Consider the following 27,656-nt stretch of genomic DNA (forward strand, 5'->3'; position numbering starts at 1 on the left):
ATAACGAAAACTACGAAAGAATATTCCTCGTCGTCCATTCTACTTTCTAAAATAGCGTTTCTCCATATCCTTGATACCTTACAGAATTGAGCATGCAATAACCACCGGATGACCTCTTACTTCAATTTCAAAATAGACGTGCAGCATATAGAATCGAACATAAGAAGAAAGTAAAAAATATGGATGTTTAATTCCAAGAAGAAACACGAATTTTCTCCGCATTAGTCTCTGCGCGTCTTCCAAGTCTTCTAAGTATTCATCCAACGAATAATAACGTTGATGGCAAACCGACGATAGGGACAAAGCGGATTGGCAGCGGAAGGGTGTAGGAGGCGCGTGGAGAGCGAGCTGAAGACGGGTAACAGGGTTGTATCTAGATGGCGCAGCTGCGAGAGCAGAAAATCGATACTTATCGTCTCCGACGAACAGCAGGCCGACTTTCCAGTACGCGGCTCGTGTGCACGAGGTAAACATGGCTCCCATGGCAATTAGAATGGAATGATACGTGGAAAAGCCTTAACTAGACCGTTTCTCTCTGATCATCATGGTACGTTGCGGTAAAAGAGAAACCGGAAAGACTATCTGGGACGGAAAATCGACGGCTGAACGGACTGTGACTGGCAGACGACCGATAGGACATGTTGACAGTCGATGGATGTCAATTATAATCGCGTGTACCAGTGACTAAACCGATCCGTTCGCTCGTAAATCATACACAGTCATGTTAATAGTTGACGTTTACCAATGTTCGTTCACACGATCACGCGCTAAACTATCGGTTCTTCTTCTTTCTGTCTTATGTGCAGTACGGATTTGTGAATTACGCCCTCGAGCTGCTGGTTGTGAAGACCTTTGACAGCGAGACGTGGGAGGCGATAAAGTAGGTAAAACGTGGGCGCCCGACTCGCTCTCATTCTCTTTCTTTCTCTTCGTCCCTCTATCGCTGTCTTTGGTGTCTCATTTGCTGTGTACACCGTGCTTGCATGATCCATCGTTCACATTTTTCTTCCTATTCGTGCACAATCTTAAATATTCGCGGTGTTGTCCGTTCGATTTCACGGATGCTAGTCGACATCTGTCGAGAAGGCTACAAGTTGATAGCGAGAAGACGCTTTGCCAGGCCACGTGGTATGGACTCCATGCTTGCCCAGCTTTATTTTGCTCTAGCGTTCCGATGTATATAGACGTATCTGTAGCGGGGTTCGGTGCATCCGTGACCCGAATCCCTCGCATTCTTTAATTGGAAATTCGCTGCCTCAAGAAGATATTTCTTTTTCCTCGCCCATTGCAGTACTAGCCGGAATTTATATTGAATCTTCTGGCCAATGTGATTCCATACAAATCGGTGAAATGATTGAACTTCCAATTCGACTTGAAGAATAAACGCGACGAAAATGAATTTCGTCGATAAATTTCTTTGTGGCGGTTTGAACGTCATTCTTTCTCATCTTTTCCTTGAATTTCTCATGGAGACGCGAATATAATGAACCACACTTTTATTCCTTATGTTTTGCTTGAATATATGAAAATTGATGCTTGTATTTTGAAATATTAAATACTTTCTGCATCTCTTTATTGATATCCTTATAAATATTGCATCGCATATTTATACATATTATATACGGAAAAGTACACGTTTTGTATCTCAAATTAATATAATCGTTTGTGAATTTGCGTTTAAATACACAATGGACTTTTCGAATACCTGTCACGAACATAAAGAAACTGAAGCTGACCGAACACAAAAGCAGGGTCTAAAACCATGAAATCCGATATATTTATACAGCTACTAGCACTTTTGTTCCACCCACAAACGATTTTGCTATTCTTTGACATATTGTACCATCGCCACGCTCTAACCGCCATTAAGAACACTCGAATGTCACCCTACATTCTACCCCATCTCTCTTTCGTCCATTCAAATGCACTCAACGCCACCATTTTTACTCTTCCAGTGTATCAATCACACCCACAAGCTACATTCGCACCTGTACTTACATAAACTTCTTTTATTGCCCTTAAACACCCTATTCACTCTCAGAATAAACCCCACCTCTAAAACTAAGCTCTCATATATTATACCCTAAAGAATTCCACCCTCTCCCGTAAAAAGCGAAATATAGTACAAAACGCACACGTATGGACACATTCATATATTCAGTTCGTCTAACTGTGAAACAGAAAAGGACGTCGAGCCTCGGTGACTTCTTCCATCCTTTTCATTGGATCAACAAGTTCGTGTAATAAACTTTTGTTTACCCGATGCTCAGGGTCTATTGATTCAACGATACAGCCCACGAAATATTGGCACGCGTTTTGCTGTTTACCGAGCGGTCGCCGCGGACCACAGGCGAATCCTTAAATGCTTGATCGGGCACACCGTATGAATGTTTCGCTATTTACCGATCAAACGGTCCCCTGGGAATCGTTTGATGCGCCTACTTATTTACCAGGATTAAACGACGCTCCTTTCTTTTAAACCAACAACTACGGCTTGCCGAAAGTTTGTCGACCGTGTTAGAATATAAAAAGAATCGTGTAATTCACGTCGAGGAAAACTTTTTACGTTCGTAGCGGTGGAATTCCTTTTCCTGATCGTATTCTTAAACGAAAAACTGGTCTTCTTACCAGGCCCCCTTTTTTATCTTCTCGTAAAAGAACGTTCCTGCGGGTTGCCTGGCGAAATTTATGTGGTGAGAAAAGTAAGGAAAGACCGAAAGAGAGCAAGAGGATGCTAAGACGGGTTTATGCGCGAATATGCGAACGTGACTCGATAAAGTCACGCGCGAAATTCCCAAGCGTTCCGGAAATGTAACCTTCTTTTGCGGTCTTCAAAGGTGACAACGTGGACCGCGCGTCTTTCGAAGTTTCAACAAGTTCACGTAGTTATTACGTTGGTACACGTGACATGTCGTTTCTTCGGATAAAACTTCGTGCAGCAACTTCATGTTTAAATAATTTCTACATGATATTTCATATATCTCTTTCAATATTTTAGATTTACAAGAAACAATTTTCTACAGTTCAGAAATCCTTTAAATGTTACTTTTCAACGATCTAACTTCGAAGATACTTATTTACGATATTAAGAAGTTTTGTAAGAGTTCTAAATAGTGAATATTCGTGAATGCAAGATCGAAAATTTAATATTAATTATCATAGCGACTTATAACAAAATTCCAATATCTCTATTGTAAAATTTATTGTTATTTGCTCTCGTCTTTAAACTCCTGAGAACCATTTAAGTTAATCTAGCAAAATTAAAAATTTCGTATGGCCTTGACTGCGTAATACTCGTGTTGCTTCACGGTTTGCGTTTTTTTGAATACATGAAGAGTTATTGCTCGGCCAATGCGGCACGGTCGGTCAACTATGCGTTTCGCGATTCGCTGAGATTTAATTGAAACTGGCTGGCGACTTAATGTACAAGAATTTATTGTAGAGCCGGTTCGGCCAAGATTATTGGTTGATTATGCAACGTTTTATGAAAGTCTGATTTCCTGTGCTTTCATGGAAATGAACCTGTTTATTAGTGAGACATAAGCTGTTGCCAGGATAATTATTATTAGCGGAAATTGGTATGTGTGACTTGTTTGTTAACATTCGTTGCTTTCGTGTATTTTTGTTTAAAATCTCATTTCGAATTTATTTCATTTTATCGGTATTTATAATCGAGGATGACGATAAGTGAATAAAACTCATTTAAGTAGATGTTTAAATAAGTGTGTTTAATAACTTATCTGTTCTTGGTTAATTCCAGCTGATTGGAAAAATAATATTGTCTTTGTTATTTAACAACATACACAACAACGAATTTAACAATATTAATACATTGTTATAATAGTCATGCGTTATTGATCACGTAATGAATGCACGTTGTACATTAACACAACCAAAGATATCGTTAAATGCAATCTCGATAAATTAAAGCTAATGGAGGATTAAAGATAGAGAAATTAATTTTGGTAAATATAAATATATGTATAGTACTTTAAGATGATAACACACACTTCTTATTTCGATGTGACATCAGTGATTTTGATACAAATCATACGATGTAGGTAATGCGGGTAGAATCAATACTAGCTTTTCTCTTAAATGAAAGAAGTGGTTGTGACAAAGTCCCAGGAGAGCAATGTTGTTTGTTGGAAATATATGAGTGGGAGGTACGAAAATGTGGGTTACCCTCGGTGTAAGATACCACAATGACTCTTGAAAGATCCGGGAAAAAGGGTCACTTTAACCGTCCTAAATCACATCCCATCGTCATCGCCGTGTTTGTAAACTGCGTGATGTAATTTCCGAGATCTTACTGACGCAGCTCGCTTCGCGTAGAAAATATGACGGTGCTTGTCGCTTGCGGAGTGTCCTATTTTCGTAAATCCATACACAGGCGTGGGTGCAATTATCAATGACATCAAAGAATGCATTCGGTGAGAGTTGGAAAGATTCTTTGCTACGAAAAGATACACAGGTCTTTGAAAGTTATTTTTTATCTCTTTTTGACATAATTATTGACATTGTAATTCGGTTGCAGCTGTGGGTAGAAGCTGTAAAGTAATCCTGTGCTAGTCGCGATCGTTAAAACCCATTTTGTAATTAATGTAATATATTTGAACGTGGATTTGAAACAAAGATTCTCTTGCGCTTTGTAGAGGATTAAATTAAATCTGAAAGATGATCTCTACAGATATTGTAATATCCTTTTTTTGTTCCTATATTCCATATATGTTTGTATGTCTTTTATTGTCACAAAATATTACTATATTAAAATAAATGAATGATAATTAGATGTAGAATATATCAAATTTATTATATCTATTTAAAAACATACAGTATGTTGTTCATTTTTTAAATATATTTAGATTATCCGTAATTACCAAATATTTTATTTTCCCTTATATAATAATCTGAGGCAATAAGATATTACTTGATATTTCCAATTGTTTATGACCTGAAAATTTATTATAAATACACATAAAATACCCTTCAAAGATTTTAACTTTATGTATATCTAAACACCTTAAAGTCCTCAAGCCTGTTATAGTACACTCCACAGGCGTCAAAGCGAAATAATCTTGGTGAATGGAAACGCCAATATTATTTTTGCGGTTCATTTAAGATTGTATTATGGTCTTTTGTCGATCGCTAAGAGCCTTCGGGAAGTTATGCGAAAATGCTGCGGCGAGCTTGGAGTGACAGCTCATATCCATGTCAAACGGTGAAGTGCCTTTAGACTGCACTTTGTAAATTTAATGGAAACCGAGCATCTGGTAACCTGTTAAAATGCTTGGCTTTTAGCTGCTAAGAAGTATTTACTTTATCCGATACGCGAAACTAATTAATTTCCTCTTACATCGTCTACCGCCAAGGCGAACCATCATGATGCGACACGACGTGAAAAAGAAAGAAACGAACCTTTGCCAGATTATACAACGACACTTTCAATTTTCCCAGATTTCTATCCTCCGTCGATAGAAAATAAAACGACGTGTTAGCCGTCCTTTCGAAACTTTAATAAAATCGATGCTAGGTCGCTACGGTGTTTTAGCTCGGAATTGGCAATTAGTATTGCATTACATTGCCAAGTTTTTAATATACGTAGCAGGAAAAGTATCTCTGCATGGAAATTTATCGATGGAACGAAAGTTTTCATTTTACTGTGTATCTTTATAACAATTTGATATAATAGAGTATTTATAATAATATAATAAGAGTTAGAAATTTAGAAAAGTTTATAGAGATATCAATGAAAATCATTGTGGTGCAGGTCAATACACTGTCGGTTTTCAAAAAAATCTGTTACATTTTCTTAAATCCTGAAAACGTACCGAGGCAGATAATACAGATATAGATACGTTAATTAATTATGTAACTTTCAATGTTATGGGATGATGTTATGGGATACATCGCTATAAGTTTCAACCCGTTATCATGCATGCATCCTTAAAAGTCGTATTAGTGTTGTGGTAATTATAATATAATTATGATATAAAGATTAATGTTTATTTATATCTTGTTCACTCAGGAAAGATGCCGCGGTTAACATGGAAGGACAGTTTCTGGTTCGTCAGATATACGACGATGAAATTACATATAACATCATATCGGCAGCTGTCAATCGGCTCAGTACGTATTCTTCTTTGAATTGTGAATCTTTAATTACATTATTGTGTCGCTAAAAGAGCATATTCTGGATGAAAATTTCATAGTATCGTTACAAAAGGTACCATTAAGGAAAGTTAAATAATTCGATTATGTAAAAGAAACACGAAAGCTTGATTTAATAACAATCTCTCATACGATACTGGATTTTTTAACAGAGATCTCTTTAGCGTCTAATCCCATTAAGATTCTTGACTCGCATTCAAATAATTGCTTTTATCCCTTGGTTTCAATATTTCTGCTTCCTCAATTAAATTTTCAACAATATTCAATGCTATCAAGATGTTCAGGGATTTCCAAACATTTTTACCTTATCGCTGTTATTTAAATTTTTGTGCAACGTGTAACTTGATTAAGGTTCTTGAATCACTCTAACATTCGCGTTTATTATCCTTTTCACAAGGATAATTACGTTTCCTTTGATACATGATTCTTGAATAGTAAATTAAAGCAAAATATTTCTTTAACGCCTTTTATCGCGTAAAACTATTTTTTTTATTTGCAACACAACTATAATATCATTATACGCTTCGTTGAACATACATTCTTATCCAAAATTACATTCTTATTCTAATCAATTTAAACTTCAATGAAAAATTTTACTTCGCTTCTCAATTGAAAACGAAATACTAGTGATAACGATAGTATTACATTCCCCACATTGAACCATAAATCCTCGGCAGAAACGAGAAAAAAGAAAGAACCAATCCCTTGGAACCTTCACCTCTATAATCTCCCTCGACGAGCAATTTGTCGCGAGATATCGAAGTCGTAGCTAATCTCTTTTCTGTACAAGAAAATCGACATTCCTGCTCGAATATGTAGCGCAAGGTGTTTCTGGAACATTGTAATATTATCCTTGATCGACGGCCGAACGACGTCGACGTCGGTATCGGTGGTTCCCGTTTAATACGTTAAACAGCGTTAAACTCGGAAAATCAAATTCCATGGAACATCGATGGTATCGAGGATATTACGGGAAATCTTGCAGACATTCCAGCGGACGAAATCCTCGAGCTGTTCGGCAGGATGTTCTTCGAGTTCTGCCAGGATTCCGGCTACGACAAGATTCTCCAGGTGCTTGGGGCTACGCCCAGGGACTTTTTGCAGGTAAATAGCGCTTCGACACGCTAGTTTGCCGCCATTCACTTTCCTGCGGAATAAGATTGCACCGGTAGACCGTGCCCGGGATTCTCGCGATTCCATGCGGATCGCGGTGAAAGTTTCCTGAAAAAATGACACGTAGGTAGATCGTCATTCCCCTTAGTGTTATGTACGAAGGCCATAGATGTTCTGTTACGCAATGCGATAGGATTGCGCAAAAAATTGGATAGAGACGTGGGGACAAAGAGAAACTTATCGAATACTCGCGTATGATTCAACTAGGTTCATCGTAACTTCTTCTTTCGATTCTTTCGTTTTCAAAAGTTTCAAAAAGATGGAATCATTTAGGCTAGACGATTAACTTAACGATACAAGGCCTCGAATAGGTATGTTAACGAAATGAGAAAGTACATCTACATGATGTTATCATTTCAAAAATAAAAGAGACAAAATATTATCTAATGGTGAATAACACTTAATCTATGGTATTTTATTGCAATGTTAGGAAATGTATTGGAATGTTAGGAAAAGCATAGAGATCAGAACCTTGTCTATAGCAAAGAAATATTTTAAGCCAATAAATTAACCGTATTCTTTCACAAGTTATCAGATCGATATACAATTTTCATATTTCCTACGATCTATAGCTATCTATAGCTGATTCAAGAGAACATCGTCTCTTCTTGTTTATTTCTGTCCTCGTTATTGTTCATGCGCGTATCCGACAATTTCGATCCTTGTATCAGGCACGTAGCGTTTACAACGTATATGCCCGTTGTTCGGAACTCGACGCACGATTTGTTCGGGAAAAATGCGTCGCGCCAGTCCAGCAATTGCGGCAACCTACGGCTGAGTAATCAAACAAAAAGCGCGTAAACCCGTTCACATGGTTAGAATACGAACGCAGGATTATTGCGACGCTCACTGTAAAATGTTTTTGTCGCGCCTAGCCGATGCATTATTGTGATTTCTTTACGGCGTTCCAACGACTGAATCATTGGCATGTTTCTCTTCGAAATATGCCAGATAGAATCCAGCGAGGTTAAGTATATGGAACGGAGCAGTAATGATAGCAACGCTGTGAATAGAAATGGATTCCTTGGGTAAAAGCGAAAAAAACAAAAAAATAAAAGATTATACCTCATTAGTTCTTCTTCTTTATTTTGATTTTTTTTTTTTTTTACATAGAACATTGTCTCTTAAATAATGAATTCTGAAAGATCATCGAGCGTAGATTTGACAGAATATAGAATCTAGGTTATTTCATAATTTGCGATATTACTGGAATAACGTCAATGTATAAAATGTATGAAAGAAAACGCATAGTTATTATTTATATGTTTAATATTTATTCATTCAGAGAGGAAATATTACGCACGGCTGTGGTGTTTGAATTAATTACAGATTCATGAATTCTGTTTAATATCTCCGCGGTGTTTAGTCATTCACATCCAAACCACTACCTCCGGCACGTTGAACATACGGTTTTGTTTTCGTATAATTATGAAAGACATACATTACGTAGTTACCGGCGAAAGATACAAACTCTAAATATAATCGTATGCATATCTTGTCTTCAGAGCAAACGTGTTTCGAAATGAAATCTTGTTGCAAGACAGTTCTGCGATTGTAGTATTTAACTATAGACGTATTTGTGTCATTACCACAGATATGTAGTTCCTTAGGTTATTCGTTTCATTCATTAAATTCTTGTGTTACGACAATTAAAAAGGTTTAAATTTATATAATGAAATATATTCGTTTATTAAAATTTTTCCAACTCAAATGTTGAAATGTATCAAAATTCCTCGCTAGATTACTATAATGAAAAGAGATTTCAAAATTCAAATTTCACACGGAGGTAAGCTTATAGTAATATTTGTTGAATCAAAATTAACAACCGCCCTACATATGATTCTGTCGCGATTCTTACCATACTATATTTCGAATAAGCCCATTTGCGCTACGTAAGAAATTTCGTTCACGATGAATGTGCGCGACGCGATTAGCAAGTGGAATGTAAGTAATGTGACCGCGGATCAGAATTATTATCGTTTTTCCATCGCGAGGTTCCATTTCCGGTTATTTCTTGGCTCGAGACCGTCACGTACGAACAGTTAGTTCTCGTTCCGTTGTACGAACTTGGAAAATTTCGCGTTTCTTATATTTCCTCGTCGCTTGGATTCCACGAATATAGGCGCGATCGAAATTAATGGCAGAAATTGAATTGGAAACGCATAACGAGTATTGCACGATGAAATGGCGTGCATTGATCACCATGGCTGGTTGTAACGCAAAGTGGCAATCGAAAATAAATTAGGGACATAGGAATGTTTTAGTTAGGCGGAACGCGATGTTCGATAATGGCTAGAGTACAGATAGATTGACAGGGGGCCGTGTAACCTTTAATTACAGAACTTGGACGCCCTTCACGATCATTTAGGCACTTTGTATCCGGGAATGAGGGCGCCCTCTTTTCGGTGCACCGAGAGACCAGGGGATGGAGCGCTCATATTACATTATTACTCCGATCGACCTGGTTTGGAACACATTGTGATTGGCATCGTCAAGGTATTTTTATCGTTCAAAGATATATCGGGTGAAAATTGAGCATCGAAGTTTGTTAATACTTAAAAATGCAATGTTCTTCATTTATGGTCTTACATTTTTGCAATTTGACGTTTTTTAAATTACGAAGTAGACTGCGAATGTTTATGAGTTCATAGAAAATTCAGATGTGCAAAAATGGACAGAATGCGTATAACGTGCAAGACTGTAGAAAGTGTCGAAATTGAAATAAAATTAATGAAAGAAATCTCGATCCATATCCTATTTCTTTAATGATATTAAATACGAGCACAAACAGCAATTATAGAGATTGAAAAGGATGGGAAATAAAAGAGAGTGGCAGTAACTTCCACAGCACGAAGATCTCGTGCTCTATTTATCCAAATCTAATTTTCCGCCATAAGATCCTGAATTTTGAATTGCGCGTATTTTAGAGAGAACGACTGTGTCAATTAACCAACCTGTAATATTTAATTTCCACCCTAAAATTCATTCAGATAAAAGCAAACGGTTATTAAATCGGTTATAAATTTTATCGATCTTAGACCGTGGCGAAGAAGCTTCACGGCACGGATATAGAAATGCGGATATTGAAGACGAAAAACGAATGCGACCACGTGCAGTTTTTGATCACGAACACGTCCGGTCCTGGGGTCGTTTCAAATCCCATGATCGCGGAACTTGAAACCTTATCTGTCGGTGAGTAATGCTTTTGATACGTCAATCTTCTATTTATAAAAATAGACGGCATTCTACTTTATATATCACAAAGATATATCTTGCTACGAGCAAAGGATATTTCAGAAATTAAAACGTCTAAAAATAAGATTAAATAGGAATTTTGTTATGTTGCTAGTGTCAGGTAATACAAAGTCCATAAACGCTTTATTAAAAGGTTGTCATAAGAATATAAAACTCTTCTTCTTGGTTTTATCCAACCCGTTATGCATGAAAAGTAAAAAATTAGCTTAACGAACGCTACCTCCAACAGTAAGTTAGTCGAGGGAGATCTCTCGGTCCCTCAGGTAATTTTTTTGAGCTTACACGACGGAGCTTTAAAAGGAGAAGTTTGCAATATGAAATTAATCGAGAAAATCAATATTGCATACAACGAAGTTTAGTCTGTAATAAATTCAATGGTATCAAGTTCCTGTGGATTAGTATATGAAACTCTTTGATACTAAAGCATGGGTACAGGATTTAACTTTGCCTTTTGTATTTATGTTACAACCTTTTACTAAAGTATTTATAGGCATGTTAATCCTAGTTTTTGCTGTGTCCTTGTTCCATAAAGTCAATGATATATCTGGAAAAGAATAATTTTTTAGAAGAGTAAAAGATCAATTCCATATAGACATACTTGATTTAATGTCTGATAATATTGAGAATAAAGCAGATGTTAGCATATTTTGTGTGCTCTTTTTTTATTAAGATTAGATATCTCTAAAACCAGCAAAGCACTGAAAGTGATAAGGACAGATTTACTAAAAATGTTATGAAATATATGCCGTAGAACCAAAAGTGAGCCCTATGACCTTTTGCCGAGTTTTTCCATTCCATCTGATGTTCAACCGGGACCTTACCATAGTTCAGACTGGATGCACTATAACTCGAGTTATCCCTCAAGTGTGCTCTGGTAATTGCAAGTTGAACGACATCCTTCTGACTGTAAGTTCCCACAATTATAACTTATATGGACGATGCATGAAGTACTATCGATATCCATGCTATTCCAGCCACGTACATTTTGCAAATCTTGCATAAACTGCGATGTTTATAATCATCCTGTAGGATAACATCCATAAACACAAATTTCAAGGTTGACGTTAACTTTGGTTTAACAATCTGTGTAATCTATAATACATAAATATTTGAATACTGGTGGGAAGCGTGTTGAACATCTATTATAACATTTTGTCAGCGTTTAATGAACACTATCATCCTGCTGATTTTAGTGGCAAACAATAACTATCTTACTGTCAATTATTAACTATAAAGTATTTTATTTAAAAAAAAGAAAGAATGCCATTGTGGAAATTTGGAACTTATTTTGTCTGAAAATATGTTATTTACTTCAAACGATATGACTCTTGTAACCATGACAAAGCCATTAATTATTTTTCGGAACCTTGCTTTATAGTCTACGTATCTCATTTCATAAATATCTAGATGTTATTCATGGAGGAGCGATATAAACTCGAGAAAAGAAATGTGTCATGTGAAGCACTATCTAGAATCGCGATTTAATAAAAACACGCGAAGAAAGACAGACATTACAGATTCTGCAATTGATCAATAACAATTTCTTCTATCTAGACTAATCTAGAGTAATAGATCTAAAAGAAATCTGACGTAATAGAAAGATCCACGTCTTGGGCTATCAGATTTGTAGGTAAGCTTCCTCTTCTTTTTACTCTTTTTGGTACTATGTCAATGATAGATAACAGAATCGATTCACAATGTAATATCGACGTAATTGTGTTTGTTTCTTCAATCTGGAAACACATGTACCTCAAAGATATCAAAGATAATTCGAAAGACAACTTCTGAAATAAGTATCATTGCCTTCATATGAAAAATGTTGTAGTTATTAAAAAAAAAGATTCAAAATTATTTTTTATCCTTTTACAGATGTATGTTTTTTACGATGTGATATAAACTTATTTATTCAATTCCATCGTATCATTAGCATATACAATTTTTCTCAAAATTACTTTGGGCTATTCATAGTTTGTAAAACGCGGTACAAAATATCGATTCAATCGGAATTCTGTAATGATCGATGCACAAGGCATTAGCGAAAAATGTTTTATTCCCGAAACAGCACATTAGTTAGCACGGACCACGAAATTGCGTTACTGTGAGCCGCGCATTGGCCACCAATGATAATTCGCATGGATTCATGCACGCATAATCGTATATCTTTCAAATACGGTTTGTTTCAAGCGACATGACACGAGCTATTGGAACGGTACCGTTTAACTTCATTTGCATCCGTGCTCGCACCTACATCCACGTCTGTGATCCATTATCCATTCATTATTAGCCCTCGATCGTCGTTGATATTTCATGACGCTGCTGCCTTCAGAAATCGAAACAGAATCCCGTTGCACGTGCATAGATGTATGGAATAAAGTCAATCGATAATTAATCAAAATTCTTGTCGTTGATCTAGATACATATTTATACACGTTCACAACGATAAACGTAATATCATACTAACTTACGAATTTATGACTTGTTACGGATTGCAATAAAGTATCAGGAAGTACAATTCGATAAAGGTTGAGAATAACTATGTATGTACGTTTTCTGATCACAGTATAATCTTAAATGTATTTTATATGTCTTTGATGTTGCGAAATAAATCCCTAGCTTTGTTGTCCTAGGTGAGACCACATTTAGAGTTAACATTCGAGAACATATTGTCACACATCAACACGGTTTACGTGTTACGAACGAAAAAGGGTGTAATGCAAGTGGATTCTTCCGAAGAATATTCGTACCTACGTTTGAAAGTTAGTATATTTTTTAGAATATTAGAATTGTCTAAAATCATTTGTTGGTTCTAGGATTTTTATAATATAGTAAAATCGATCAAATTATATATTTTTTTTTTAGTGAGGTTTAAAGAATCTTTATTACCAATGCTTATGAATGATTGAATATTTATATTTATAATATTTACCATTATATTCCTTATAATTAGTAAATAATATTTAAATCGTAAGTGGAAGAAGATGAACTATATTTCGTTGTCACGTGCAGGATTATTACTTTTCCAGGGGCAAATGTTGTACATACCTGAGTCAGACCTCGTCACCTTTCTCTGTTATCCTAGCGTTATCAACTTGGATGACTTAACCAGGTAAGAATTTACATGAAGTATAATCATTAATTCAAACTGATTCGCTCTATGACGAAGAGAAATTACATTCTGGTTGGTTGAAAATGAACACATAAACTACGATTAACAAGGAAATTAGACGAGATAAATTGGATAAGCGATCAAAGGTTAATCCAAATTTAATCAAATTCCGAATTCAAACGTCAAAATACCACTATTCAGGACTTGATTTCATCCGATTAACGTATCAAAGTCGCGTTGATTAACGACTCACGTTTCTCCTGAGCATGTTAGCGCGACCTCGATTTGTTAGAAATCGAAGAGCACGATCGTTCACATCCCATGATTCGAAAATTTGCCGTCTCTATCGTTACGGTAATTATATCACGCCGACTGATATCGTTATTCGTGCGTTTACGTTGATCCATACCGCGGCGCAATTATCGAATAGTTCCTAAATTGAATTTCAATCAAACCAAATAGCGCGGCCGTACGACTATGATCAATAACGGGACGAGAACGCATTCATCGTTGTTAGGTTTGGTGACAAACGTTCTGAATTCTATAAAAATGACTACGACGTCTGCATGCGTAAGTAGCGACGAAATAAATGGCTGTCAAGAAAAATGCAACGTGATTTTCCGCTGGAAAAGCGATTTTCCACTTCGGTGCACAGAAACCGACATTTCGGTTTCGACGTTTATGGCTATATCGCGTATTAAAATTCTATCATATATCATAAATATTATATAAGTAACTGTTCTCCGAAGCAAGAAAAAGGAAGTTGTGAAAGAGGCAGAGAGGAATGGGAGAAAAGAGGAATAAAAAGAGAAACACTAAGGGAAGGAAAAAAATGAGCATTCGAAGAAAATAGGAGAAAAATAGGAAGAAAGGAAGCATTCCAAAAATGGAAAGAGCCTGGTTAACGTAGCATCTTTATACTCTACTTCCTCATTATCAGATGCTAAATCTGCTTCGTCACAACTCAATCAAGATGTTTCGCCTTGTCGTAAACGACCGTACCTTGTCCAAGTTTCTCTTTTCACAAACGCTAGATTATCAAAGATTTTAATTAATTAGATCAACTATTTCTTTGTCCTTTATAAGAAAATGTCTGGAATATTCATCCCATAAAAATCAGTAAAAGATATCTCATCGTAAGGTTTGATGATTACGAACCATTAACCAATTTTCATTTAGCCAAAACTATGTATGTACTTTAATTTCTCAGTAGAGGACTGGCATACAACGTCGATATAAAGTACAGGATCGAACCGAAAGAAAATCTCGTGGAGAAATATGAGTATGTACAAAGAAGCTCTTGTTATACAGTAAGAACAAGACAATAGAAGTATCTCCTTTCAAGTAGCACAAAATCCGTATACAAAGCTTAACTCAGCCGATCTTACAACTTTCGGACACAACGGTATTTAGGTCGTTATCGTAAATAGACGCAACGTGTTAGATGGCTGTCTAGTGGACTTTCCTATTAATTCATCGTAGCCCATTACTCTGTCTTTGCGCAGAAAATATTTGTCTCCGAGTAAAATAACGGGTACACTGGCCATTCAATAAATACTGAAGCGATGTATAATTACAGCTATTCGAGTGTCTGTCCGTACTCCACTACGAACATAAATTTCCGTCAAACCTCTACCGAATTGCCCTCGTTCGAATAATCTTCGCCCTTGCTATTCTCGTAATTTTCCTTCTCCCTTACAGTCGACCATTCTCTTCTTCGTCCATGTCAACTTTTGCTTCTCATTTCCTCTATTTTGTGCTCCAGTAACAGGGAAAAATGTACGAAACATCGCGTTTATCCGCATTCTATCATACATTCTGACCCGGATCCCTTCCGATCTGTTTTCTGACCGAGTTCTCCGGAAATCGAATGTCTCACGGAGAAAATTCAGTCGCGTAATTGACACGTCAAGGCACGAACATACCGGCAAAACATGTTCATACACAGTGCTTGCAAAATGTTCGCTGATGTTTCCTGACCACTTTACAAAATATTTTCTCAAAATTGTTCTATTTGATTCAGATGCTTCGAAGGATTATGTTTCGCGAACATATTTATGAACAGGATGCAAATGAAAAAATGAAAAATAAACGACGAACTGTTGAGGACGCATCAGTGAAAATACACTTTTACACGATATATAGATCATTTTCATGCGAAATTATATACACGCCGTTCTCTCGATTCTCATGAATCTCTCGACGATTAACGTCAAGATAATTCCTCCAATAGTTTGAGTTGACTAGGATTTAGTCGAGCAGAAGCGTCAAGGTAGTTAGCAGATAAATTTAAAGCTTAATCGAGTTGTCGCCCATTACTCTGCCTGTTTACCGCGTTAACTTCCTTTTGTAACGAGAACCCAGTAGCGATAACTCTTGGAGCATTAGATTAGGCGAGAATTACGCTCACCGGATAGATTACCTCGTTTCAGTATGGAAAAAAATTACGGTTCGTCTAGGGGAATAAATTTTCTTTGAGAGAAATGACGAAGTTGTTTGAGTGTCGTGAGTAAGGATGGTCCTCCATTTTAACGAACCTCAAGGGTGCATTTTTGCGCCGCGTCATTGGGTAGTCTTTACCGTCAGCAAGCGAGAGCAGAGAGATGAATTATACATCGGATATGATTGAATGCTGAATCTCAAATGAGAACGATTAGAAGTGTCGGAGATAAATTGCAGCGGATTTGAAGCCGCGGTTTCCATGGAAAGTCATAAATATCGTTTTACGTGACGTATACGGAATAATGCATCGTTTATTGTCGTATCGGTTATTACTTTTTAAATTATTAAAGTTTCGAGGTATCTCCATTTGCATCGAGATGTTTGAGACTTCTTGTTATCCTTGAATGAACAATAGATTGTAAACATAGTTGAACAGCATTGGATCGAAGAGTTATATACAGGGTCATTGGTAACTGGTGGTACAAGCGGAAAGAGGGTGATTCTACGCGAAAAAAGAAGTCGAAAATATAGAATAAAAATTTTTCGTTTGAGGCTTTGTTTTCGATAAAATCGACTTTGAATTTTCGCTCGGTACGCGTGCACTTATCACGTCTCGTTATAACTTATAAAAATAAAATCTCAGTGTAGATTTTTAAAAAAATTAAAAAAAAAACAATTTTTTTATTCTATATTTTCGACTTCTTTTTTCGCGTAGAATCACCCCGTTTCCTCTTGTACTGCTTGTACTTGTATAACTCACCGTCGTTCGAAAATTTAGAAAAGTTGAAATTACTTTGCAATCTTGTAATCATCGTCACATACCTCGTTTCAACACTCGTTTCTCCTTACAAATATGTACGTTAATGTGATCGAATGTTCTATTGTTTACGTTCATGTATTTTTGATTGTCAGGCGAGGTTTGTATCTGAGCGACATCCCCCTTCACGACGCCACCAGAGATCTCGTGCTGATGTCAGAGCAATTCGAGGCTGATTACAAATTAACGAGAAACTTGGAATTGCTTACCGATAAATTGCAACAGACGTATCGTGAGCTCGACGGCGAGAAGCAGAAAACCGACAGGTAAGGATTTCCGTCCGCGTAATTTTCTGATTAAGGAAATCCCCATTGGTCTCGTTTGCCATTTATCCTGACGCAATTCTGCCGGAATCGACTTCTCTCCAGCGTCGTTACAGTTTCTTTCTTGACAGAATACTCTCTCCTACCGGAAATTGGATCGTGATTTTTTTCTCACCTTCATCGGGAGGTATTTTTTAAACTACGTCTATTACGTCGTTGTAAAACGTCAACGACATGATCGTGACAACGAAGCGTCTTGAAATAAATTTAGTTTGGATGGTGTGCACGATGAATTTAAAGAATGATTAAATTTATTTCAATTTTGATTGCACTGAACACGTTTAGATGTTTTAATCGAAATAGACTTGTTTCAATAAAGAGATTAAATATTTTAGCAGTGTATTTATAAACACATGTAGAGAAGACTTTATATTCGGTATGACGCAGGATATATTTTCATCGTCATTGTAGTAATACGTTCGATATTGAGTATATTTGCGTTCCAGTCAGAAAGGACATATTAAAAAATGTTATAAATACTTTCATAAAAGATATTAATATTTATTTTTTATGAGAATTACAGCTACATTTTCCACCTGTTGCCCTCGTATGCATTGCATACATGAAAGTAGGTCGTATCGTACAAAGAATTTTTTGTATCGGGATGGGATAAATTTGCTATGTAATTGGATAAAAAATGTTTAAACCGTCAGAAAAATTGCCTTTCGGGTGATATAAAAAAGAAATTTCAACAATTTTTGGCAGTTTATAAATTTATGTGTAGCATTCTTTCCATTTAATATTAATAAACAACTGTTAAGCGCGAGATATAAAATGTTGATTTTACATAGCAAATAAATTATATTACTCTAATTTATTCCAGAGATACAGAAACATCAATTCCAGCAAATATTGTCGCAGACAATGGCTTCCAATACATTAATTCAGCATGAAAGATTCATCAAAATTTCAATTAAGTAAAATAACAATCTTTACATTTTCCTTTGACTTTCGCATTTTTAAGCTAATTTAATCTCGTTTGACACATAGCGAGATCGGAATCAAAACTTCGTAAAAATAACTTCCATCTTATTATAAAAAAGGGAGGAAAATGCGGAGGCTTGTTCGATTTATTTTCACGATTTAGAAGATGCCAACGGAATTAGCAATTCGTGGCACGGTGGGTTGTGGTTGAAGGGAGCTGCATTAAAAGTTGTACGTGTCCGTAGGTTGTTGTACTCTGTGCTGCCCATTTCCGTGGCGAACGAGCTGAGGCACTCGAGGCCGGTTCCTGCGAAGAAGTATGACTGCGTGACCTTATTGTTCTCCGGGATCGTTGGTTTCGGAGCTTACTGCGCCGCTCACACGGACTCCAGTGGTGCGATGAAAATCGTCAACATGCTCAATCAGCTGTACACAGCGTTCGATGTGCTCACCGATCCGAAGAAGAACCCAAATGTGTACAAGGTAAGCGTTTACTTCGTTGAGAATCTGTGTCGAGTCGAACTAGGTTTTCTGGATAATTCCGTACTGAGGCTAAGTAAAAGTAGTACTTTTTAGTGTGTTTTTTTGTATTTTCAACGATTTAGGAAATTTTACATTGCAAGATGTATTTGATAAAATAGACTTGAAATGACTTTATATTCTATCCGATATTCACGCAATTGGTAATTCATTTAGATATTAAAATATCGAGATATTTATTGTAGAATATTTACTAGATATTTGAATATTTATTATATTATTATTATAAAATATTTTAATATTTAACACTAAACAAATGAAGTTAAGTTAAATTAAGTCGGATAAAAAAACATTGAATGTGTTATAAGGAATAACAGAGAAGATTGCAACAGGATGTATATTCGATTACGCAAGATAATGTATAATTTGAAAATTCGAAAGTGACTGATACGCTTGAAGAATAATTAAAGGGTTCAAATGCAAATGAAAAAAATATTGAACGTTTGTAGTTCCATCGGAATGGAACTTGGAACGTAACTTAGATCGCGAATGGTAGTAATATGGAAAGTGCGCCTGCATGGTGTAACATAAAGCGTTCATGGCGTCGCAACATATATTTTTGAAAGGTACTTTCGCGTTGGAAAGAAAGTTTTCTCGTAACCCGTGCCGTTTAAAATGCATTAATGGATGGTTGTGAGCAACTCCGTAGGAAACATGAACGACAGCCGTTAGGAATACTGGCTATTTTAAATAATAATACCGACTAGGAGAAACTTTTTTGTCCCCTAGGACTTCCTTTCATGTGAAGTGCCATAGTCGGGTTTGCAACTTGTACGAAGTCCATTGTAATATGCAGATGATGCTTTATACGTAGAATAAGTACTAGATATAATCTCCCTTTTTTCTTTCTTTTATGAAACCAGCTCCGAATTCCCTTTCAAAATAGTTCCCTATATTGCAACGTTTATACTTACAATTATAGTAGCAAATTTAAAGAAACATAACGCGGTTAAAAGAACGATTATTAACTACGGATCATCGTAACAATATTTTCTAAATACTTTTTAAGTTTATTTATTATTACATAATTTCAATGCACTTTTAATTAATTATAAATAATTATAAGTATCTGTAACTCCACCTAAAACAAAATACGGCCATCAATATATATCTTCTTCTTCGCTTTTCGAAAGGAAATACACATTGTTATCGATTTTACTTTCGACGAGAATATCGTTAGAAAGCTAAAACGAGGATTCGCGTATAACCATTATACAGCTGACAACGAATATATTTGAATTTACGAGAAGGCTTGTTAGCACTGATCCACTTTGGTCGGACTAGGTCGAAACTGTTGGTGACAAATACATGGCCGTGAGCGGATTACCGGAACCATGTCGTTGCCATGCACGGTGCATCGCTCGTCTCGCATTGGATATGATGGATCTAGCCGCGGACGAAGTGCAGATCGATGGCGAGCCTGTGGTAAGCCCCATATTTTTTTATGCGTTCGTTTTGCGGCCTTCAATTTTTATGTTTGCGGGTAGGACCTCTTCGAATGATAACATCGATCCTCGGGGAAACATTTATCATCTCTCTGTTACCACTTTACCACCAACGATATCACCAAAATATTTCTGAATTCGAAAATCCAATGATTAATTTTCTTTCTCCAATAGCTCGTAAATATCGTTTCGTATAATAATTCGGGAATAATTCTGAATGATGAAATTATATTATTAAACGCGAGTTTTTGAACTTAAAAACTTTAATTCTTAGTTAACGCGTAATGAATTTGAAATTTATCCGATCTATGAACTCTCTATTGTAACTTTTTCGCTCGAACACTTTTTCATTAATTTACAGGCAATATGTTTGGAATTTGATCAATTCCCGCTACAATTGATGTTTCAATTTTTCAAATAATTCTTTCCATTTTTTAAATTCAAATTCCTCATGGTAAACGCATCGCAGAATTATCAATCGGAATTCACTTTGTCTCCAAGTACTTGGCTAATGTATTTATTCCTGTCAGCAAAACAACGAAATAACAGAAAATACTTCTAAACGAGTTAAACGTTCCCCAACTTGACTTTTCAATTGCGTTTCGTGGAGCGCAGTACGGAGACAGGTACGCGAGAGATCTCTTGCATTCGATTATCCGTAGAAAGACTCTTGTTCTCCTTCCTGAATGTGCTCTTCCTGTTCCTACGCGAAAGCTTCCGCCGGTAACGTTTACGTTGTCGACGTGATGCGAATTCACATCGTTGTATATAAAGAAGACCCGTTTAATAAACGTGCGAAATGTTTTGCAGAAAATCACCATCGGCATCCACAGCGGAGAGGTTGTGACCGGGGTAATTGGACACCGTATGCCTCGTTACTGCCTGTTTGGAAATACGGTGAACCTCACCAGTCGAACTGAGACCACCGGGGAACCGGGTAAAATAAACGTCTCCGAGGACGCATACAGGTACGAAGTCATATTAAATTTACGGATTTATGGTAATTACAGACTATTTTCGAGGCTTGCTGGCATTGGAAAAAGTCGGTGCTGAATTTGGCCGAATTCGTGAAACGCGCAACCGGAATGTTTCCTTTCGAATCGTAAGCGGTTTATTTTTGAAGCTTTTACCGTTGGGATTTCGCTTGGGAATTCGGCCTTTTATTAAAGAAGGAAGGAAAGTTAAGGGGCTTGTTAGAGTAATTTGCAAAGTACTAGCAATTTTGTTTGTTTCAGAGTTGCTCTTTACAGATTAAAGCGATGACGAAATATTTTCAATCGCAACGCGTTTGAAATAGTAGAACTGCAGTTATTCGTAATTTGATTAAAAGGTTTTGCAATTTCACAGAATATGGAACATATCTGATTGAAAATTTATATGAGGTTTTCCGTTGTAATCAATAATTAAAATATCTCTTTTATCTCCAATAATATAGACAATGTTTGAGATCGAATTCAAATGATTTTACAAAAGAGATATCGTGAAAAAGAAATTTCTTTATAGTCATCTTATTATATGTCATAAGATAGTCATCTTTTTTCGAATTTTGTATGATCATTGTTCTGTTTTTTATGAAAGTAACTATATAGTGTTTGCTGTATCATCTTGTAGAAAATATTCAAATGTATTGAATTGACCTGGAACAATCCCTCGAAGCGATATTACGATAATGTTTAAACTTGTTATTTATATTAATGAATGCTCAAATTAATATGTTTCCTCAAACGAACAATAGTGAATTGTTGTGTGCCTTTCGAACTATGTCTATTATTAACAATATATCACCACCATGAGACGCCAATTTGTGCATTTATCAAATACGTAAACAGTAACTTCGCACATTATACTAAAATTGCTTTGGAAGTTAATCACTTTGTTGCTGGTGCTTTAGTTCGTGTTGTGGTAACAACTCAAACATTATACAGTGCATTATAGCACCTTTAGCTAAATACTTATATCACAGCTTCATAGAATATGTTACGATAAAAACTTTGGAACTTTTGTAGGATACTCTCTTACATTATCTTGAATTATTGAAACTCGAATAGTTGGTAAACGATAGTTAACCGTGTCCAGCAACATTATGCTCAAACGAATTGTTTAGGGAGAAGGTAATTCAATTATACGAATTCGGGAAAATCTAGGAGGGCTGTTGAGCTATCATCCCCGTGGGAAATACATTGGACGCAGAGGGATAAAATTTAATGCAAAACGCCAGTTGAAACAGTTACATATCTGTCAACTGATCTCCAGGGTATTTTAAATTTCAATATCACTGCTGTTCGCCGAGACATTAACCATACTTGATGGACACGTTAACGTCATGAAAACAGCGATTCGTATAAATTATACAGCAACAATTTTGTCACTCTTGCACCGAAATTTACACAGAGATAATTTATTCCTAGTTTGTTCTTCGTTAAAACGCTTTAATCTATTTTGGTTAACACAGTGCACTCGACTTCGTCGCAATATTTCATAATGATCGTAAACTCTGATGGCGCAATACCAACAATAGGTAAGAGTTTTACGAAAAATGTAATCCACTGGCAAACTCAACTTTCAGTCGCAACATAGCGTACATATTTGTGGTTGCATCAAAGTGCGGAATTTATAAATTGAGTTTTCTTTCGTGCCAAGCGTTTCGCAAAAAGGGGAAAACATTTTATGAAAACGAACGATGTCTCGAGTGATCGTAGTTGGTATATAATTTCTCTTATTCTTTGCATTCATTAACCTCAGGATATTATCATGTATAATTATCGTAGACCTATTGAACCTAACTTTCCCTTAACCTGCCACGACTGTTCTGTCTATCACATCTGAGTGAAAACCTTGCTTCAATCGACATTGAAATTGCTTCGATCCGTTTACTTGGAATCGTTGGAATTTAACGTTTTGAATTTCACTCGTTGTGTTCCACTATTCTTTAATAAATATTTCTTTATCGTTGTTATTCCAAAAAACTTATCGCATTTTCTTCGATATAATCTTTGCAAGCAGATTTATTGCCATTGAAGAAAGTTTTAGAAAAAACAGGAATAAATTATGGTGCGACTATGCGATATTCAATGAACAAAGCAGAGATCAGATTGAACATTCTTAGTTGTCCAGTTTTTATGTCTACTTTTCATCGACCCGCGAAAGCAAATATCGTGTCGCTGAAGAATGACATGCTTTTTATCGGCTGATCCTAGACTTTTCTCCTTAATTGCCGCATTAAACGTCTAAGTTAGAACAGTACTTTTTCAAAGTCAGCATTTTATTATTTGGCAGAAGTTCGTGATAAATAATTTCCTTCCACTTGAGCCAAGTATTTATCTTAACTATCTTAATATCGTTTGTAAGAAGCGTTACAAACTTTTCCAATAACCGAAAACTTAAAATCGTTAAGTAGTTAATACCGCGCAGTTCCAAAAAATTCGTAAGGTACTAAATTTTATTTCTCAAACCAAGTTTACACTGAAATAAAAATATTGGCCACTAATAAATAAAAAATGTATAGAATATCGTTTTTCTAAACCTTGAATCATGCTCAGTGAAAGCATTTTGTACGTTATATATCTGTCACACTTTTCTCTTCCATATTGATAGAGTTTGATCGTTTGAATGAGAAACGCCATGTCACTGTTGTGTACGTATTTTATCATATCGCGAGTTTAAGGTAAAATATCCCGTATAAAATGGAAAAGTCGATCTACCAGAATCGAAATTTATACGGTCAACCTGTTATTATATGACGGCAGTTCGATCAGGAAGTTCGATATAGGTATACAACGGTCCAGGCACCGTTTGAAAGAAATTGCATCGAAAGTTACGAACAGGTTTAAAGCATTTTAGCGAACAGGCAACGTATGCATTTTACGAATCAAACTCTTCGAAACACACTTCTGTTAGATCGTGTACCAGTTCGATTTCATCCTGCTCGAACAACTTCAGACGCGTTCACAGAAACTGTCTAACTGCGAGTCTCACAATTGTGTATCGAGTGACCCATTTTGTTCTGTAAATGCGTTTATTTCTTGTATCTTTCTTTTCAAGGTGACCAGAGAATATGAGTAGACGGAAAATATTATATTTACAAAATAGAAGGAAAAGAGAAAAATGCACGAAGGAAAATATTACGAGTTCTGTAATTTGTACACATGAAATTTAAACTTTGATACCTTAAACTATATTTGATAAATTTTATTTTATTTCAGACAAACACATTATCGCGTAGAATACACGTAATATTTGGATTTTCAAATATCTTAAGGTCACTTTATACGTAACTAAAAATGTCCTAACTTATATCTATGCAACACACACAACACATACAGCACGTACACGGATAATTCGGAAAGGTTCAAATACACTTTGAGTAACTTGAAAAGCTGAAGTTAAAAAAACAATCATTATACGCATATTATAAGGCACCGATCGTAAGAGTTCGAAAATTCATTGAAACTTACTAAATCCATTTTCGCACGAAACAGATCAATTTCCAAAAAGCCTATCTTCCGAAATACGAGATCTTCTTTCGAAAGATTCGGAAATCCAATGATTAAAGTCTAAGCCCATTCAGCCATGAGGGGTAACCACCTCTGCACAGTATCCTCAATCACCGAGAAGGTCCAAGTAATTCCTCAACGACTCCGGGATTTGAAGCTTCTGAATCCCATGCGGCAACGCCCAGTTCTCGAACAAAGTCTCTCGGATGCGACAACGACAAAGATGCCTCAGTTCCGGCGGACTCATGCCACTTCTCTCCGGCGGCACCAACTTCTGCTCGACCAGAGTTGGGTACTGTTCGTAAATGGAAACGCTGAAAATGCCGCTCTGCTCGGCTATGTGTCCAGGCGTCTTCACGAAGGCAGTCGTCACGGTTCTCAGCACGAGTTTCAAGCAAAGTAGCAAGTGTTCTGGGAACACAATCTGATCTTGGCCAGGTTGAGCGTCGTACTCGCTCAGCTTGTTCAAGAGCATCTCGAGCGGAGAGGGAGCCAATTTGTCAGACTCGACCGAGGCCCCGTAACGGAGCATGATCAAAAGAATATCCGGAGAGCCGTGTTGAATGGCCACTCTCAAGGGCAACGCCTGCCCATAAGACTCCATAGGAACGTCAATGAATCGTCGTTTATCGGGCGAAGACGCGCAACGATACTCGAGTCTTCCGACTGTAGCGTGATGCAAGAAATACATTAGAGCTCGAAGATTCTCTTCGCGATCCTCGAAGTCGCTTTTCCAACCGGACAGGAAGTGAGTCACTCGTGTACCGAATATGGCCCCCACCAAAATACGCTCGAACGTTTTCTCGCAGTAGAATATGTCATTGAGTAGTCTGGAGACGATCTCGTTGTTGTTCAGGTTCCAGTCGAAACAAAGTTTCGCTGCCACATAGAGCACGTTGTGGAACTTGCCGAGAAGGCACACATAGCCATTTTCCATCATTGCGATGTTGTGATAGCGAAGGGCAGACATTACTATCCTCTCGCAGACGTCTTGCTTATCTATGTTTTCTGCTGCAAGTTTGAAAAATAATTAGATTCTCTTCTGGCGAGGAAAGTTTTGTTAAAATTTTAATCAGAGATGCTGTAGTTCATTGGTTATCGAGGATCGAGAACCGTGATTTTTATTGCGGGAGGGAATACTGTATTGAACAGGAGGCTGTGCTCAGTGGGATCTAGGCTAGGTTCGTGTATGATAGAATCTAGGTAGGTAAGCGGAGAGTCGCTCGAAAGATATTTATGTTCATTGTTTCTATTAATTAACGATTGCTACGAGGATGGTTACGTATGACGGTTATCGGGGTGAAAGCAGGAACTTAATAGTAATGTTATTGTTTCACAATATTTCACGATGACTGCGCAATGTTTCACTTCCTTAGAAATGTAAGATCTTTTTATAACATGTTCTAAACTATTAATCTCTAGATAAAGACAACGAACGATCAATATTTCAAGAAATATACTTAGTCCTCTAAAAATTTTCTTCTATACTATGAAATACTTCAAACTCATATCTAATTAAGATAAGTATATCGCAACAATTAATAGTACTTTTCATCAAAGATAGTTCTTACTATTTCTATATTAACCAAATTTCATTCTCTGTATTTCTCCAACCGATATACGTGGTTCTTCCAATTCACCGTGCGAATGATCGAACAACACAACTTGCGAAACTCTCTTTTCACGGATAAGTAATTCCATTCGCGTCGCTTCGAGTGGTCGGTTTGCATAATTTTTCGAGGAAAGTAAAATCATATGGAAGCGAACGATGCAAAAGTTTCTCCCGCATATAACATTACGTAGGACCACTTTCTTTCCGGTATCCTCGATCGAGCCACTTTCATGGTCACACAATATAATTTCTAGCAGATTGCTGGACGAATCCTGCGATCAGTGAATCGGAAACGTTCATCGAAGTGCGTTGACACGCTCCGCGACCGATTTGAATCGATTCTTTTTAAACCCCCGTTAGGCATTACGGTAAATCGCCAGTCGAAATCCTATTAAAACGACCTATGATTTTCTAACTCGTCTCGACCGCTTTGAAAACAACGAAGAATGTTCAGAATGTACCTGCCGAACAGCTATTTATCACATCTGAAAAATAGCCAACCATCTCGCGACGTTTGTATCGAGAGGCCAAGCAACTGCGTTCCATTTCAGCGAACAGCTTGTCGAAGTAACAGTCGATCAGTACCTCCATATTTTCTTTCTATGCCCGATGGAAAAGCTTAAAGGACGACACGCACTGATCCCGTGTCAACAAGAACGGTTTAAAACGTGCTAGCAAACTATCACGACCATTGTTCACCTCTGAATAATGGCTGATACAAGGAACAACCGTGGAAACGAGAGAGGGATAATTCGATTAGACGTTAAATAAGTATATTCCAAGGGCTTCCCCTGTTCAACTACGAAGGGGACAACGAGTAGGTTCGTAGAATAAAGGTTTCAACTTTGTTTGCCGGTGTGGGGGCGTACGTAATTATGCGTGAGCGTTAGGTTCTGGTAATTAAAGATTTTTGATATCAAGTGAGTTTATAATTTGATTATATAATTGATTAGATGACGTTTCTCAAAATTGTGATACGCAACATACTTTCTTTAGAAATGTAGGCCTAAGATGAATATTTTAATGTTGTTTTGAAGACGAACTATTTTATTATCATTACAGATATCTGTGCATGCCGGAGAATCAGGATCCCCAATTTTTGCTGGAGTACAGAGGGCCTGTGTCTATGAAGGGCAAGTCGGAACCCATGAACGTGTGGTTCCTGTCCAGAGAAAGGGAGCTACCTGCGTAAATTTGCAATCGCTGTGGCGACCGCCATCGTAGCAATATTTTTACTACTCAGCTCGAGCTCTCAATTCATTTAGCGCATTATATAGAAAAATACGATTTTTACGGTTCTAATACTCTATAAACGAGCGTTCTTCAACTATCACACAAAACACAAACTGTAGAAA

The 27,656-nt window shown here is 36.7% G+C and overlaps 2 protein-coding genes across 2 annotated transcripts; one reads left to right on the forward strand and one right to left on the reverse strand.

Annotated features, from left to right (window-relative positions):
• Positions 1–411: 411 nt before the first annotated feature.
• Positions 412–27,570, forward strand: LOC100749300 (guanylate cyclase soluble subunit beta-1). Its single transcript, XM_003491249.4, has 14 exons — positions 412–547; positions 807–880; positions 6,029–6,129; positions 7,157–7,275; positions 9,685–9,840; positions 10,383–10,536; positions 11,351–11,505; positions 13,227–13,355; positions 13,623–13,705; positions 17,060–17,230; positions 18,457–18,694; positions 20,036–20,176; positions 21,007–21,164; positions 27,364–27,570. Exons 1-14 carry the CDS (start codon positions 545–547, stop codon positions 27,491–27,493), a joined length of 1,812 nt encoding a protein of 603 aa, XP_003491297.1. The 5' UTR covers positions 412–544; the 3' UTR covers positions 27,494–27,570.
• On the reverse strand, positions 24,306–26,892 carry LOC105681053. Its single transcript, XM_012388238.3, has 3 exons — positions 26,763–26,892; positions 24,737–25,700; positions 24,306–24,700 (listed from the first exon to the last, which is right to left on the reverse strand). Exons 1-2 carry the CDS (start codon positions 26,890–26,892, stop codon positions 24,796–24,798), a joined length of 1,035 nt encoding a protein of 344 aa, XP_012243661.1. The 3' UTR covers positions 24,306–24,700; positions 24,737–24,795.
• Positions 27,571–27,656: the final 86 nt, after the last annotated feature.

This window comes from Bombus impatiens, unplaced genomic scaffold, assembly GCF_000188095.3.
Source record: "Bombus impatiens unplaced genomic scaffold, BIMP_2.2 scf_0543, whole genome shotgun sequence".
NCBI classification, from domain to species: domain Eukaryota; kingdom Metazoa; phylum Arthropoda; class Insecta; order Hymenoptera; family Apidae; genus Bombus; species Bombus impatiens.